The 18,892-nt window shown below is 44.7% G+C and overlaps 1 protein-coding gene across 1 annotated transcript; it reads left to right on the top strand.

Annotated features, from left to right (window-relative positions):
• The first annotated feature begins 14,462 nt into the window (after positions 1-14,462).
• Positions 14,463-18,645, top strand: LOC130119993 (WAP, Kazal, immunoglobulin, Kunitz and NTR domain-containing protein 2-like). Its single transcript, XM_056288606.1, has 3 exons — positions 14,463-14,675; positions 16,361-16,677; positions 17,445-18,645. The coding sequence occupies exons 1-3, from the start codon at positions 14,463-14,465 to the stop codon at positions 18,643-18,645; spliced, it is 1,731 nt and encodes a 576-aa protein (XP_056144581.1).
• Positions 18,646-18,892: the final 247 nt, after the last annotated feature.

Here is an 18,892-nt window from a genome sequence, read left to right as displayed (position 1 = left end):
AATCGAACCTTGGGGTAGCCCACACATTAGACCCACTTTGACAGAGGAAAAGTCTCCAATAGACACAAAGAACTGCCTGTCCTGCAGGTATGTTCTAAACCAGTTGAGAAACGGGCCAGAAAGGCAGACCCATTTTTCTAATCTCTCTAGCAAAATATCATGATCAACAGTGTCGAAAGCAGCACTGAGATCCAGGAGCACAAGAACAGACAATTTATTAGAATCTGTGTTCATATGCAGATTGTTCACAACTTTGAGAAGTGTCTGTGAATGTTTTCATTCATCCAGGTCATGGTTATCCAATGGAATTGAATCGAGTGCAACTGGACTTGGTATATATATTTGATAAGTGCTGTTTCTGTGCTATGGTGAGAGCGAAAACCCGATTGACAAATGCCTAGAAGGTTGTTAGATATTAAATAGTTATTAACTTGAGAATAAACTGTTTTTTCAAGGATTTTGCTGAGGAATGGTAAGTTGGAGATGGGCCTGTAGTCGGCAATAAATGGATGGATGGATGGATGGATGTGTTGAGCCAGCAAAATGGCATTTTATTATGAGAATAAGTACTTTTAATTTAAGAAAAAAAATTAATGTAATGTTGCTCATTTGTAAGGTTGAGTTTTGCATTTTAATCCATATCAGCATTGCCATTCAAAGACACTTGATGATCCCTACACTGGACAAATAAATCTCGGGAATTTTGCAATACTGTTCTGCTGTACACACACCAAATCACTGACAGCTTGAAAGCTAAAGGTGAGATTGATCATGTCCCTTTAGTTCCTCCCATTAACTACATCATGAATGCATGGATATCATTACTGGAGATGGTCCACAGATTCCACCAAAGCTCAATAAGTGCAGTCCAGCTGTGGCTGTTTTGACTTCAGCCCGTTCATTCACTTTTGACCTGCGTCTGCACAGCAAGCCAGTGTATTGAATTGCACTGTTTTCAGACATATTAAAGAGGCATGTGTAAGAGTACACTTAGTTCTGTTATGTTCCTTCCTTGATATAAAGAACATAAACAAAAAGTAAGTTACAGTCACACAAGCCAAATATGTGTGAATTCCTTAAACTCTTCATTGAAATGAAGACAAGAGTGTCCATGTGGCGAACAGGTGTTCTGAAGTCATGAGCCAATGTCAACGGAGATAACAAATATTGCATAATGGCAGCACAATGCTCAGTTCTTGGAAAATTATTGGTCACGATTACTAAATGTGTTTGTGAGTGCGTACGTGTTTGTGTCCAAATCTGAACATGGGCATACAGGAGTTACTGTGTATATGTTCTGCTGTGTCTAGACCCTTTCTCTCCTGACTAGGGGCTAGAAATCAGCTTAAGGTCCCGCTGGGACTGAAAGCGTCTCTCTCCTTTGTTCTGGTGTCAGACGCTCATAATAAGCTTAGTATGAACAGTCATAACACCTTCATTGTTTGAGCCTAGCCTCGCCAGCTTCCCAGGTCTCAAATATGGACCAGAGAAACGGGGGACATACAAGGGACCCCTAAGAGCATTTCAAGAGTACAGAGAATGGGCGACATTACTTGCAGGTACCTGCCTCGGTCGATGTGCTTGGACTGTGGCCCTTGGTGCGATTTGCTCCCCTCTCCATGGAATCCTGCACACAGCAAATGAACAGGGTTACTTAACTCGCCGCACAAGTATCTGAGCAGCTTTACGACAGAACTGAAAGAGCTAAGCAAGAAATCCTTTGGAGAAAAAATATCATTTATTTGCTTACCTTAAGACACTTTTGTAAAAAAACCAAAAACAAACCTTTTAAGAGACGTAGTATTTGACCAGTGAGTTGTTGGTACAGAATCTCAAAACGAATCCCCTTCCAGATCAGATTAAATGGAACTTCAAATGTGGAAAATAGACTATGAATAAAAATCAATGCAAATTGAGAGTACTGAAATAATCAAAATCACATGAACAAGTACATTGAAACTACTCAAGCAAATAAATAGAGTATCCTTTTGTGAAGATTTTCATGTTGGAAAAAGTAATGTGCTTGTGTACCTTACAAGCTATTCACAATATTGTAAAACAAGCATACAAATAAGTAAATTCACACTGTTGCTAGGGCGGCACAGTGGTGCAGTGGTTAGCGCAGTCGCCTCACAGCAAGAAGGTCCTGGGTTCGAGCCCCGGGGTAGTCCAACCCTGGGGGTCATCTCGAGTTGTCCTCTGTGTGGAGTTTGCATGTTCTCCCCGTGTCTGCGTGGGTTTCCTCCGGGGGCTCCGGTTTCCTCCCACAGTCCAAAGACATGTAGGTCAGGTGACTCAAAGACATGTAGGTCAGGTGACTTGGCCGTACTAAATTGTCGCTAGGTGTGTGTGTGTGTGTGTGTGTGTGTGATGGCCTGGCAGCCTGCTGCCTAGTGGCTGCTGGGATAGGCTCCAGCATCCCTGCGACCCTGAGAGCAGGATAAGCGGTTCGGACAATGGATGGATGGATATTGTTGCAATTCACATACAAAACCAAATATGAAAATGAAATATTCATACAGTTATATCAGTATGAATGTCCCCCCTCCCTTTTTTTTCTCCCCAATTGTACTTGGCCAATTACCCTACTCTTCACATCCGGCTTCCCGCCTGCAGACACGGCTAACTGTGTCTGTAGAGACGCCTGACCAAGCCGGAGGTAACACGGGGATTCGAACCAACGACCCCTGTGTTGGTAGGCAACGGAACAGACCGCTATGCTACCCAGGCACCACACAGTATGAATGTTAATACGTTAATGAGTTAACCTATGGATTTACATATGTATGGCGTATAGCAGACATGAAAATATGCATTATTAATTAACTTCTCGTATAATGGACAGATGGAAATTCCGGATCCATTTTTTGGGTGTAGAGATTTTCCTTAGCCAACCCATTAACACAAGGTTTTTGTGTGTGTTTTTTCCTGTTACATAAAGTTGCAGGGTTAATCTTGCTCTACTGACCTCACATTGTTTTGAGACAAGTTTAAAAAGATATTTTTGAGCATTCAAAAAGCCAACCAAAAGCTATCCTATGTCCCTGGAAGAATGAGAACGCGCCAATCCACACCCATCCATCCATTATCCAAACCACTGATCCTGCTCTCAGGGTCGCAGGGGTGCTGGAGCCTATTCCAGCAGTCATGGGGCGGCAGGCGGGGAGACACCCTGAACAGGCCGCCAGGCCATCACACACACACACACACACACACACACACACACACACACACACACACACACACACACACACACACACACACACACACACATTCGCACCTAGGGGCAATGTAGTACGGCCGAGGCACCTGACCTACATGTCTTTGAGGCACCTGACGTACATGTCTTTGGATTGTGGAAGGAAACCCACACAGACACGGGGAGAACATGCAAACTCCACACAGAGGACGACCCGGGACGACCCTCAAGGTTGGACTACCCCGGGGCTCGAACCCAGGACCTTCTTGCTGTGAGGCAACTGTGCTAACCACTGCGCCACCGTGCTGCCCTCAATCCATATCATTTCTTTAAATGTGTTGCTCACCAACAGGAGCATTGAATACCACCCCACCCCACCCCCAAACTGCTTTAACACCATTCAGTCACAACAAACAGTTAATTGCCATAGAGGTTATGGCCATTTTGGATCGTGGTGACATAAAATCCTGAGGACAGGTCTACGGTGACCGCAGCTCTGCTCGACAGTATTTATTATATGCAGATGATGCTGTGCTAACAAGTAGCATAGTCTGCAGGGGTGCGCACACTAAACAAACCTCGTGACATTGATTAGGACAGATTAGGATGTGGCTGCCACGCGTCACTGTTGTCGAGCACTCTCCCTAAGCCTGCGAAGCATTTCTTGTAGCATGTTAGGTCTGACGGCCAAAAGGAAGCCCGCCAAGGCTTTGACCACTAAGCCACGTTTTCCTTGAGGAAGTCCCTTGCCAGTCAAGGGCTTTCCTTAAATGGTGGAGTTTGAACAATAAATGTGTCTAGGCTCTGTGATCAGATTTGCATTGTTTGTGTTGCTTCAGAACAAACTGTCCCACTGTACTGAGGAACGAAATACTGAATGTGGCGTGGAGCTATCACAACTTCATAATATTTACACCACTCGGTGCAAAAGGAAAGCCCAAAACATCATTAAGGACACCAGCCACCCTGCTCCTGTTCTGTTCTCGCGCTTTCCATCTAGAAGTCGTTACTGGAGCATCAACTCACACACCACCTGTCTCAGTAAGTCTTTCCACAGGCAGTCAGCTTGCTGAACAGCTGACGCACCCATATGCATCTTACACTGTTGTGTTATTGTGTGCTGTATATTGTGTATATAATGTATGGCTTGACTGTGTACACAGTCTGTTTTTTTTTCTTTTTGGGATGGCGTGTCCTTTTGTTCTTTGTGCTTGTGTCCCTTGTCTTAAGGCAGAGAGAGCCAGAGCATGAGAAGTTCATTGTATTCTAGATAGACCATCATCATCCTTCGGCCACAGTCGAAGGTCTGAACTGGTCTGCTCTGGTGTGGTGTGGCGTGTGTCAAAAACACACGTCTCGCACAACACAAAGCTTCTCCCAGGCAAGTCAACCCCACCTTGCCATGGTTCAGACTGTTGTCACTAACGGGGCTGTGGCCATGGGCGAATCGCCGGCGCCCTAGAAAGTAACTGGCCCCCTGCTGCCTGGTGGGATAGGCTATTTAGCCAAAGGCTAAGGGGGGGCAACCCCCGTCAGAAAACCTCTGGAGGAGTAACCCCCCGTAGACCAATTACTATGGCCCACTGGAACACGGACATGTCCCGGTAATTGAGTAAAGGTTACCCCAAGTATGGGTTAAATAACAAAACAAACTACTGCCCTGTAGACGCCCTGGGGGGGGGGGGGGTAAAGGCTATGGGACCAACCCAGACAGGTTCCGAAGGAGTTGCAACCTCGGTCTGCTATCAGCAAACGACAAGCAAGCGACAACCTTCCAAATACATATGACAATAAAGTTGAACTGGAATTACTAATACCAGTGTTTTAGACGTCCTGCATCTCTTTCCTTTAAGAAGGTTTGCATGGACAGACTCGAACATGCCTACCCATCCATCCGTTCATCCAACCATCCTTCTGTCCACCCAGTCCATCCATCCGTGCAGTCACACATGCATGTCAGCACTCGTATTCATTCAAAGAAGTGCACAAGCGTGCTGCTATGTATTTCCTTCCACTAAAGAGCACTGTTATCTGATAGTAGCCACAGTAAAACCACTGATTGACTGATTGATTGATTGATTGATCAACATGTTCAGTGATACATCAGCAAGAAATAGCTACCAAATATTTCAATAATGGCCACATACGGCGTCTTCGATGACAGGATGAGTGGACTTGTAGTACTCGAGAATGGACTAGGTCTCGTCTGCATTGTGAAGGTCTCATTCTTTGACTTGATGGCACAACGAATTGAACTTAATTCAGTCTCAGACCGTATGTACTTTTCAAGACCGGTCGAGTACAAGAATTTAATTTACCTTTTTCTTTTTTAATTTTTGAAATGAATATCAAACTTCCCCTGAAAAGATTCGATAAAGCGCAATTTAATCTAACTTGTCTCTTTTTTATGTATTATTAATTTATTTTACCGAAACATTGGAAAATTGGAATCTGAAACATATACATAAAAAGCCTACATAAATATTAGTGTAGTTGGACCACTACAGTTACAGTCATGGTGTTTCAGGGGACTTCTGGCCTGGTATTAGTCTTGACATGACTTTTGGCCCCTTTGGTCATGATCATGAGTTGGACTCGCTACCTAGAGTCTTGGACTTGACTCAGACTCGATAAGCTTTGTTCCCAGCTTGTTCTGGACTTGGTGTTGCCTTGGGTGGTCTTGACTGCAAGACAAAGGTTGAGGAAATTTATGTCACCTAAGGTCACATTAAAACTTTAACAGATGATTTTCTCTCAGAGAAAACATCAATAGATATCATAGTGACAACAACAACAACAGCAACAACACAAATCATGATAAGAAAAGAGAAGAAAGAAGGACGTTTACTCAGAACTACAGTAATATCTTGTCTTTCTGGGCTAAAACAAGGCCATTAGTGACAGATTTTACATTGTTGAACCCACTTAGCATCGTTGTTTTTGGCTCCTTTGGGGTGGGTGCATGGTGAGGGTCAAAGTCAAGGCATCAGACAATACATGTGTTAAAGGCAGAAAGGCTGTTGGAGTCCTCTGCAGGGGGTCTTCCATGTGGCTTTATTCAACATGCGACATGCCCCCTTGCCCCTCCAACATCGGCTATGTGGGGAATGTAGGGTGCTAAGGGGTGAAGGTTAGGGGTGGAGGACCAGAGGGAGACAAGACATGGAAATAACAGCACATTTGTGCACTTGTGTTTGAACGCATATGTGTGCTGACGTGCACGTGTGACAGTCTGCAAGGGTGGATAGGGGGATTAATGGATGGCTGGACTGGGTAGACAGAAGGATGATTGGATGGACAGATGGTTGGATGGATGGACAGACGGATGGATAGGTGGATCAATGGATGGATGGACTGGGTGGACAGAAGGATGGTTGGATTGATGGCTGGATGGACAGATGGATGCATAGGTGGATTAATGGATGGATGGACTGGGTGGACAGAGGGATGGTTGGATGGATGGACAGACGGGTGGATGGTTGGATTAATGGATGGATGGACTGGATGGACAGACGGTTGGATGGACGGACAGATGGATGAATTGATGGATGGATGGATGGATGGATGGATGGATAGGCATGTCTGTGTCTGTCCATGCTCGTGTGAGCTATTGATTGTTTGTTGTTTTGCAACAGTAGTAAGAAGTCCTTGCAGCCCACCAGCTGAGTGGTGAATGTTTGGGCAGGGGGACGTGCACCACGAGCAGAAATGGGAAGTGAATCATGATACTCAGTAAAAGTGTGTGTCTGTATGTGCATGCATTTATGTGTGTCTGTACCAGTTCATGCTGTTGTACTTCGGCTATGCTTTTACTATACTCCACAAATGTGTGCTTTTGTGTTGTGTGCATTTGTGTGTGTGTGTGTGTGTGTGTGTGTGTGTGTGTGTGTGTGTGTGTGTGTGTGTGTGTGTGTGTGTGTGTGTGTGTGTGTGTGTGTGTGTGTGTGTGTGAGGGCTCACAGACAACAGGCCAGACTGAGACTGAAGGGTTAGGGCTGCAGAGCACTGGGCCTCTTTGGGCTCAGCAGGGGCTTAGCTTGGGAAGCACAGATTGTGGAGGAACACACTTAACACACACACACACACTCTCTCTCTCTGTGTCTCTCTCTCTCACACACACACTCACACTTAAAAAACCGTTTGACTTGCAAGAGACTGAACCTGCTGCCAACACACTCCACAACGAAAGGAGAACGAGAACCAATACTTGGCCATAGATTCATATACTATACTATACACTACATAATCTTACCATACACATAAAATATCCTATATAATCTTACTATACACTTAAAATATCCTATATAATCTTACCATACACATAAAATATCCTATATAATCTTACCATACACCTAAAATATCCTATATAATCTTACCATACACATAAAATATCTTATATAATCTTACCATACACCTAACATATCCTATACAATCTTACCATACACCTAAAATATCCTATATAATCTTACCATACACATAAAATAGCCTATATAATCTTACCATACACATAGAATATCCTATATAATCTTACCGTACACCTAAAATATCCTATATAATCTTACCATACACATAAAATAGCCTATATAATCTTACCATACACATAGAATATCCTATATAATCTTACCGTACACCTAAAATATCCTATATAATCTTACCATACACATAAAATAGCCTATATAATCTTACCATACACATAAAATATCCTATATAATCTTACCATACACCTAAAATATCCTATATAATCTTACCATACACCTAAAATATCCTATATAATCTTACCATACACCTAAAATATCCTATATAATCTTACCATATACCTAAAATATCCTATATAATCTTACCATACACATAAAATATCCTATATAATCTTACCATACACCTAAAATATCCTGTATAATCTTACCATACACATAAAATATAATATGTAATCTTACCATACACCTATAATATACTATGTAATCTTACCATACACGTAAAATATCCTATATAAACTTACTATACACATAAAATATACTATGTAATCTTACCATACACGTAAAATATCCTATCAAATCTTACCATACACCTAAAATATCCTATATAATCTTACCACACACATAAAATATCCTATATAATCTTACTATACACCTAAAATATCCTATATAATCTTACCATACACCTAAAATATCCTATATAATCTTACCATACACCTAAAATATCCTATATAATCTTACCATACACCTAAAATATCCTATACAATCTTACCATACACCTAAAATATCCTATACAATCTTACCATACACCTAAAATAGCCTATATAATCTTACCATACACATAAAATATCCTATATAATCTTACCATACACCTAAAATATCCTATATAATCTTACCATACACATAAAATATCCTATATAATCTTACTATACACCTAAAATATCCTATATAATCTTACCATACACCTAAAATATCCTATATAATCTTACCATACACATAAAATATAATATGTAATCTTACCATACACCTATAATATACTATGTAATCTTACCATACACGTAAAATATCCTATATAAACTTACTATACACATAAAATATACTATGTAATCTTACCATACACGTAAAATATCCTATATAATCTTACCATACACGTAAAATATCCTTTATAATCTTACCATACATGTAAAATATACTATGTAATCTTACCTTACACTTAAAATATCCTATATAATCTTACCATACACGTAAAACATCCTATATCTTACCATACACAGAAAATCTTACCATACATATAAAATATCCTATATAATATTACCATACCCATAAAATATAATATTCAATCTTACCATACACGTATAATATACTATATAATCTTACTATACGTGTGAAATATACTATATAATCTTACTTTACACATATAATATACTATATAATCTTACTATACGCGTGAAATACACTATATAATCTTACCTTACACATATAATATACTATATAATCTTACTATACGCGTGAAATATACTATATAATCTTACCATACACATAAAAATGATGGAGAACAGTTTACAAGCCAAGCTATTTTTAATGGAATTTGTTAATCCCTAACACACAAGCGCTTTTAGATTTCTTGTAAAGCTAAAAAGTGTTTTTATGATTCACGAGCTAAAAGTCAAAAGCCATGCCCAGCTGCTCAGTTTTCTATTGCAAAACAAACCAACAAAGTAAGATAATAAAGACGCTTCAGCTGGGTTTTATTTGTTAAAAATGTTATTACGTACAACATGTAAAGTTTGCTTTGCTGTTGGAAGGTGTTTCCGAAACCTTAATGTTATATTAGTATTTTGATTTTTGAGCATGTTATTATCATAATGTGAAGGCAGTTTTGTAATCATGTGACCTGTAGGCTCAGATGATCACATGTCTGTCATATGATCATATGTGATGTCTGTGTACTTTTAGTCTTTGAGCATGTATGAGCTTATACTGTGTTTAACTTCAGTCTATACTGCTTGGATAGATACTTAAAGCTCATGTGTCGCAGAACAATGCTGCTATAAAGTGTCTTCTCCATCCATTCATCCATTATCCAAACCGCTTATCCTGCTCTCAGGGTCGCAGGGATACTGGAGCCTATCCCAGCAGTCATTGGGCGGCAGGCGGGGAGACACCCTGGACAGGCCACCAGGCCATCACAGGGCCCACACACACACACACACACACACACATTCATACCTAGGGACAATGTAGTACGGCCGAGTCACCGGACCTACATGTCTTTGGACTGTGGGAGGAAACCAGAGCCCTCAGAGGAAACCCACACAGACACGGGGAGAACATGCAAACTCCACACAGAGGATGACCCGGGACGACCCCAACGGTTGGACTACCCCAGGGCTTGAACCCAGGACCCCCCCCCCCCCCGCTGCGAGGCAACCGCACCAACCACTGTGCCACCGTGCCACCCCATTAAAGGCACCCTTGTCTAATATTTAGTTGCACAACCTGTGAACAAATACAGGCCTATTGTTAACTGTTAGGCGCCCCGGTGGCGTAGTGGTTAGCGCGGTCACCTCACAGCAAGAAGGTCCTGGGTTCGAGCCCCGGGGTAGTCTAACCTTGGGGGTCGTCCCGGATCGTCCTCTGTGTGGAGTTTGCATGTTCTCCCCGTGTCTGTGTGGGTTTCCTCTGGGGGCTCTGGTTTCCTCCCACAGTCCAAAGACATGTAGGTCCGGTGACTCGGCCGTACTACATTGTCCCTAGGTATGAATGTCTGTGGGTGTTTGTGTGTATGTCAGACCTGTGTTATGGCCTGGCGGCCTGTCCAGGGTGTCTCCCTGCCTGCCACCCAATGACTGATGGGATAGGCTCCAGCATCCCCGCGACCCTGAGAGCAGGATAAGTGGTACTGATAATGGATGGATGGATGAATGTTAGCAGTTAGCCGATAGCAGAGAAGTGTATGGGAAGCTCACTGAGTGTAGCAAAGTCAGTACAGAGTAAACGGAGAAACGGGGCCTTGGTAGGATGTGAGCTGGAAGACAGGGGATAAGGGAGGGGAGGAATAGACAGTCGCCCATAAGAGAGACTGTGAGATGGACCCCGGGGTGCACCTGTAAGGTTGATTTCATGTGTGCCATGTTTGCAAGCATGATGATGATGATGATGATACTTTAATGTCAGGTCAAGTCTGAAAATGTTCTTGCATCGCAACGTCTCCATTTGCAACTTCGCAATAAAGACGACGGTTAAGACAAGAAAGAAAGACATACATTTAGCATAATGTAACGACCATGGATGTGTAGACTCGCTAGCCCTTGGCTAATGGGTCAGACCCTTTAGTTGACTGGTTAGCGTAGCCGCCCGTCGTGTGGGGATCTCATGTTCGATTCCCGCCCGCCCCCTGAATTTGCGCTACAATAACAATACAATCAAGGCCCTTCAATGTACTGTAGTGAATTCGGGGGGCAGCTGGGGACCACCACAGCCAGGACGCGAACCCGGTCTCCCACACCACGGGCGACATCGTTAACCAGTCGTTAACGTTGTCGCCCCTGGTACGGGAGACCCAGGTTCACATCCCGGTTGCAGCGGTTCCCGGGCTGCCCCCTGAATTCGCTACAGTACATTTGACCTGGGATTAGGCTCCATATTTAATTTCAGGATTGACTGGTGCACAAAAGAGCATTTCAGTCTGACCTTATGAAATGGTGGAAACCCCTGTATCTCGGCTTTGACGGTAAACAGTTTGTGTTCGTTGTTGAGGGCACGGCTGGGGTCAGAGACAATGTCGCCGGCCAACGTTAATATGTTATTGTGGCAGGCTAATTCAGGGAGTTTCTCAGTGAGGTCGGCCTACAATCTTTGAGCAGATTTTCATTTGGCAGAGCGGTTTTGACTTCAGAGTAGTGGACAAACGCCTGTAGTACCATGTAGGATTACGATACTGCACAACACTCACAATCACACAAGTAAAAAACAAGAGATGAATTTGTCTACTTGTCCCAAAAGACCTCAGGCGGCGGTTATTAACGTTTCACAATACCATGTGACATTCTTGTCTCGCTCCCCTTTTATTACCAGAGCGGAATTTCACTTAAATAAATGCCACGAAAATTGTTATTATCATCATTATTATTGTAAGCGAGTGTATTTCCGCCCGCTATGGAACACGGTAGGGGGTTGTACGGCCCCACGAGGCGACATGTCGACCCCCAACCCGATCGGCCAGCGAGTATTTTTGTAGGTTAGGGTACTCACCCTCACCCGGAAGCACGCCCTCGCACTTCGCTATTCCTGCGCTCCGAAGAGACTTTTGAGAATTTGCACGCTTCCGGACACTTCCGGATTTCACCGCTGCCACGAATGTAACCGAGCACATTTCCGCCTGCTGTGGGATTCAATCCGAAGTACAAGACGACATCGCTAACCGCTTGACTAAAGGGGGCAGACCCCCTGGCGACCGGCCAGTGAGTCTTTTTGTAGGTTACATTACTACCAGTGAACGACACACCTACTGGTTGGCAATGATGCCGTTTTTTGCCAGCAATCCCTCTTGCTAATTTGTTTTTGGAGCAGAATTTTGTGAACCAACCAGCCGGGACAGTATGGGCTGCGCGCAATCATGAAAGCATCAGCATTGCCTTCAACGATTGTATATAAACACATATGTGCCCGAGAAAATTCGTTTCGCTCCACCCAATTTCCCCTCAGGAGGAATAAAGTATTCTGATTCACGTTGGGCAGCAGTTGAGGTGCTGGATGGAGAACTGTCAGATGGTTCATGTACACACAATGGAGGAAGAGAGGGGTGCTGAGGTGTAGCAAGCAACTCACAACAGGATGCATAGGAGGACCGTGGAAACAGACGAACTACTAGATATAGTAGCTATTATCTCAGCAGGGCAGATGCTTTGATTTTGCAGTCGACATTTCAAACATGAAACGCCTCTTAAAGGTGATGTTAGTCATTATCAAACCCAGTTTTTCAGTTTCACCCAGTGGCGGCTGGTGCTAAAAATGTTTGGGGGGGCGCAATTTAGCTTGGCGCAGCACACCCGACAGCTGCTTTAATCTCCACACAGTCAGAGTTATCAAGAAGGACAATGTAGCCTATAGATTTTATCAGGGCTCATAGACAGTGGATGATTGACAGTCGAGACGAGGCGTGGTGGTGGATGTGAACATGATTGACAGCCACAAGAATTGTCCAATCACATTAGATCAAACAGCATTAAAACAATACCAATTCGCTGCCAATAAAGGCGGGAGTGTCTGGAAAATCTGAAGAAACCAATCAGACAGCAGCCTCACGTCACCTGCTCGCCACAAGTTTGAGGGCTTACATAAAGTATCGTTTGGCCGTCGCCCCTCACCCAGGAAGTATATGTATTCAGACAGGAAGTATATGTAGTCAGACAGGAAGTATATGTATTCAGGCAGGAATCAACCAAATACAATTTGAACCAGTATTTAATGCTGCTGACAGGCGCTCACAGACTGAAAACACTTTTATTTCATCATTATTTGCATCATACACCTACATTATATTTAACATGTTTAAGTAGATTTTCATCTCTTGATATTTGAAGGGGGCGGTGCCCCAGCGCCCTGTACTGGCCAGCTGCCACTGGCTCTGAATACATATACTTCCTGTCTGAATACATATACTTCCTGGGTGAGGGGCGACGGCCAAACGATACTTTATGTAAGCCCTCCAACTTGTGGCAAGCAGGTGACGTGAGGCTGCTGTCTGATTGGTTTCTTCAGATTTTCCAGACACTCCCACTTTTATTGGCAGTGAATTGGTATTGTTTTAACGGTTTTTGATCTAATGTGACTGGACAATTCTCGTGGCTGTCAATCATGTTCACACCCACCACGACGCCTCGTCTCGACTGTCAATCATCCACCGTCTATGAACCCTGATAAAATCTATAGGCTACGTTGTCCTTCTTAATAACTGTGTGAGTGACTGTGTGGACGTTAAAGCAGCTGTCAGGTGTGCTGCACCAAGCTAAATTGCGCCCCCCCCCAAAAAAAATGTTTAGCAGCAGCAGCCGCCAGTGGTTATTATTAAGCCCAGTTGTTCAGTTTCACCTGACGAAAAAAGAAAAGAAGAAGCAGCAGCTGTTGGGATGTGAAGTTGCAGTGTACAGGCTCAACATTTCTGGGCACACTTGCCATTTGGCAGTGAAACAATCGGCACACGCCTCGTGAAATGCGTATTGACGCACGTTTCGTCGCATCCGTTGAGGTATCGCGTTCACGTGGACATGGCGAGCGAAGGGTTAAGGTGGCTTTTACGCACAGGTGTCTCGCCGGTGCTCCGCGCGAGACCGCAGCCTGCAGACTATTGTAGCACTTTCTTCTTCTTCTTCTTCTTGAATGAGGTTCACCATCAGTGTAGCTCCGCTGGGACTCGCTGCCGAAGGAGACGAGTCGCCGTGATTCAAGTAGTCAGATCGTAGTAAGGTTTGCACGCCGCGACCCTAATCTGGTAGCACTACTAAAGGTGGGAGAGCGGACTCGTCAGGAGTTCTCCACTTGCATCGAGACCACCGCTGCACGTCCCTCGGCTTGTCCACCCCCACCACCCACCCACCCCACCCCACCCCACCACACAAGAGTTCTTACGGTCTCTGAGATTTGGCCATTCATCAGCTGACATTTCCGAGGCGCATTTGTTTTTTCTTTTGTACGTCCTTGGAAGCCATCTGACTTGCGTCATTTCCCTACAGCGGCTCTCTCTGGATCCGTCTCCTCGGGATCCGTGGCCGTCCCGTTACGCGCTGGACATGTGGTGGATGCTGTTCCCTCGATGGATCTGGTTTCTCTTGGGACGATGTTGTATTCTGCTCCTGGTTCTGGACGGGTTCCGCGCCAGGGCGATGCCCATGTCCGTGGCGAAAGTGGTGTATTCCCACGCGGGCATGTGCCCCAACGACATGAACCCCAACCTGTGGGTGGATGCCATGAGCACCTGCATGCGCGAGTGTGAATCCGACCAGGTAGGCTTTCTTTCCCCAGTGGGATTTAAGTTGATTAACAAACGTTTTGACAGCCAAACACGCAATTGTAGCGGGCGGCACGTGCACTTGGCTACATATCTGACCCCCCCCCCACACACACACACACTATGCGACCCTGTGATGGCCGTACGCTGCGTACTCTGCTGTCTAGATCACCTGACGCTGCCCATGAGCAAGTTATAAAACACTGCTTCGCTTGAATATCACAGCCTGTGTTAGAGTCGCGTCACGGTTTGGGACACCGTGTGATGAGGAGGACACAGCATGACCCCCAAGCTGGACGGCGTGACCGCTTGCAGCGTTTCCGAGTAATACAATGTTAGTAAGAACTGGTTGTGCATTGAGGAAGAACTGGACGAAATGCTTAGCACGCCAGAATAATTTATAGCCTCATTAAAGCATGAGACATAATGGCTTTGAAAGAGAAATATATATATTATGGAAGACTATTAGACTTGTGTTGCATTGCAGCTGTCAGTGCATCCAACCCAGTGTCGTGGTTCTGAATGCATCTTCATGGGCTTTGTGAACCTTCTCCACTTCAGTTTTGTATTTCTTTCGACTGTGTTGTGTGGACTATGTGGTCGATGTGAAACGCCGACTTCAACAACGCAGCAAAATGATCATTAACCATCAATGTAGTGTCTTTTGTCATAAGCAAGTGATCCTACAAAGGGGTCAAAATGAAAATCAACTAGAAGCACACAACTTCACCGTCTATCTGCATGACTAATAGTATGCCAACAGTTTTGTTTTACGCACTTTAGCTCCATTTAACTTTAAATCTGCACCATGCATAAATAGTGTGACGTATGCACGCCGTGCCATTTGAGAACACATTGAAATGGTAATAACAGTTTTCCAAAATATAACACTTGATCATTGTATACATGAATACAACTCACAATTTGATTTATTTTTATTTTTTTATTTTTTTATTTAAGTAATCCAGGTGCAGCACTATTTTTTCCTAGCCTCCCAGATAGCAAAACTGCTGTGGCCCGGACCCGTCCCACACCCGACACTTTCATCCGGCCCACATACCGCGTGGAATGATGGCACTTGGGCGGTCCGCTCCCGTTTGCCAGATCTGGGCCAGAACCAAGCCATAGCAATGCTTCATGTGCCACATATTTACCAAAGGTGGCCATATTTGTTTTGTGATATTTGGGCCACGTTCACCGTTTACCACACGGGGCACTTCAGGGTCACATCCAGATCACATGTTGCCCAGAGCACCGCATCTTTGCCAAAAAGGCCCACGTTTGATTTGCCATATTTGGGCCATATTTGCTACTATACAGGTGGGCCACTTCAGGCTCACACCCGTTTTGTCAGGGCCAGAAGAAGGCCATCAGTGCCGCATCATTGCCTGAAGTGGCCCACATCCAGATGCTGTCTGGGCTTGATAATATATGTTAGATCACTACAGACAAATTGTAGACTGAAGCCGTTACATTTTGGATAAAGTCTTTGACTTTTTTTCATTCGCACTTCGAAATTTTGATGCCAGTTATGCTAACAATAGTACGACTGTGGTCTTTTTTGCTTGAAACTGCGACATAAAGCCATATGTTTTGTTTTGTTTTATTCACACATCTAAATCATCAGGACAAACGAGCTTTCATTAGTACAACTGTTGTGTTTCTCTTATAACCCCCCAGGACTGCGAGGCGTTCGAGAAGTGCTGTGCCAACGTATGCGGCAACAAGAGCTGTGTGGCAGCGCGGTACATGGACATTAAGGGCAACAAGGGCCCCATTGGGATGCCAAAGGGCGCCACCTGTGACAAGTTCATGTGCACTCAGCAGGGGTCTGAGTGTGACATCTGGGATGGCCAGCCTGTCTGTAAGTGCCGGGACCGCTGTGAGAGAGAGCCTCACTTCACCTGTGCATCTGATGGCATGACCTATTACAATAAGTGCTACATGGATGCAGAGGCCTGCTCAAAGGGTATCTCTATCTCTGTGGTCACCTGCAGGTAACATGTTAAGTATTTAAAATCTCTGCCCATATTCTTGTTGCTGTACTGAGGTAAAGTGATCTTGCATCAGTGCTGAATATTTAAAACTATGATTCTGTATGTTTACCTTTTGTGATTGTTTTTCGTACGAAGCACAAATTCAAGATTCTTTATTTGTTATGTCTCATATGTGCGTCATAAATGTGTTGCTGTCATGTCACAAATGTGTTGTACCCATGCTTTGTATGTCAAAATAATTAGAGTAGGGTGTCCGGGTGGCGTGGCGGTCTATTCCGTTGTCTACCAACACGGGGATCGCCGGTTAAAATCCCCGTGTTACCTCCGGCTTGGTCGGGCGTCCCTACAGACACAATTGGCCGTGTCTGCGGCTGGGGAGCCGGATGTGGGTATGTGTCCTGGTTGCTGCACTAGCGCCTCATCTGGTCGGTCGGGGCGCCTGTTTAGGGGGAGGGGGAACTGGAGGGAATAGCGTGATGCTCCCACGTGCTACGTCCCCCTGACGAAACTCTTCACTGTCAGGTGAAAAGAAGCGGCTGGTGACTCCACATGTATGGGAGGAGGCCTGTGGTAGTCTGCAGCCCTCCCCAGATCGGCAGAGGGGGTGGCGCAGCGACTAGGACGGCTCGGAAGAGTGGGGTAATTGGCCAAGTACAATTGGGGAGAAAAAATCTATAATATAAAAAAATAAATAATTAAAGGAGCCTTGCTTACCACCGGTATACTGTAGCCTGGAATTGACTCATATTTTTGCACCTTACCTACAGGTACCACTTGACCTGGCCAAACACCAGCCCCATTCCTGTGGAGACCACCCTTCGCCCTACCACTACACTTCAGACCACTCTACCAGCTGACATTCACCCCCCAACCATGCTTAGTGGCCCCACCCAACAGGCTGTGTTTGTGGGTGAGACAGCCAGCTTCTTGTGTGAGGTGTCTGGGAAGCCACGACCGGAAATCACCTGGGAAAAACAGTTAGAGGGCAAGGAAAACATTATAATGAAGCCTAATCACGTCCGAGGGAATGTTGTGGTCACCAACATTGGCCAGTTGGTCATATACAATGCTCAACTCAAGGACGCTGGCATATACACATGTACTGCCAGAAATGTCGGTGGTACCATATCATCCCACTTTCCCTTGGCGGTGATTAGGAGAGAACCGAGAGGTAAAAATGCAGAAGTTAATAGCACCAATTTGCCCTTTCCAGCAGAGGAGTGCCTGAAAAGTCCAGATACAGATGACTGCGGTGAAGAGAGCATGAGCTGGTACTACGAATCAAAGAGGAACAATTGTTTCACCTTCACCTACAGCCAGTGCAATAAAAACCGTAACCATTTTGACACCTATGAAGCCTGCATGCTGTCATGTGGGGCAGAACTATCTGCACCCTGTAGCCTTCCCAGCCTCCAAGGACCCTGCAAGGCCTATGAACCTCGTTGGGCATACAGTAGCAGCCTCAAACAGTGCCAGTCCTTTGTATATGGAGGCTGTGGCGGCAATGAGAACAACTTTGAGTCCAAAGAAGCCTGTGAAGAGATGTGCCCCTTTCCGAAGAACCTCAACTGCAAGATATGTAAACCACGGGCCAAAATGGTGACGAGCTTCTGCAAGAGTGACTTTGTGATATTGGGGCACGTAACAGAGCTGACAGAGGAGCAAGAGTCGGGCCATGCTCTGTTGACAGTGGAGGAGATCTTGAAGGATGAGAAGATGGGTCTCAAGTTCTTTGGCAAAGAACCCTTGGAGGTGACTCTGTTGAACATGGACTGGAAGTGCCCCTGTCCCAATATCACTATGGCTGAAGGACAGCTGATCATTATGGGAGATGTTCACAATGGCATGGCCGTGCTGCAGCCTGACAGTTTTGTAGGCTACTCCAGTACCCGGAGGGTAAGAAAGCTTCGAGAAGTCATTCAAAAGAAGACGTGTGATTTTCTTAAAGAGTTCCCTACCAGCCAGTAGAGTCTTTCAAGCTCTTCCACATTATAGAACCAATGGACAGATGCTCCATCGATCTATTTCCCATATTTCTGTGTATCAAGTTCCAGTGACCTCACCAGTCTGAGTGACTGTCATTTACCACAAACTTAGCAAGTTATCTGCAGTCTATGTGGGTTTTTGTGACGCAGGTCTCATATGTTTTCATTCTCTCTGACTCTTGTACCATTGCTTAGTAGATCTTAAGAAAGCTTGTTAGCCACATCAATCA

This window comes from Lampris incognitus, chromosome 10, assembly GCF_029633865.1.
Source record: "Lampris incognitus isolate fLamInc1 chromosome 10, fLamInc1.hap2, whole genome shotgun sequence".
Lineage (NCBI taxonomy): Eukaryota > Metazoa > Chordata > Actinopteri > Lampriformes > Lampridae > Lampris > Lampris incognitus.
This window is presented reverse-complemented; position numbering and strand designations above follow the sequence as displayed.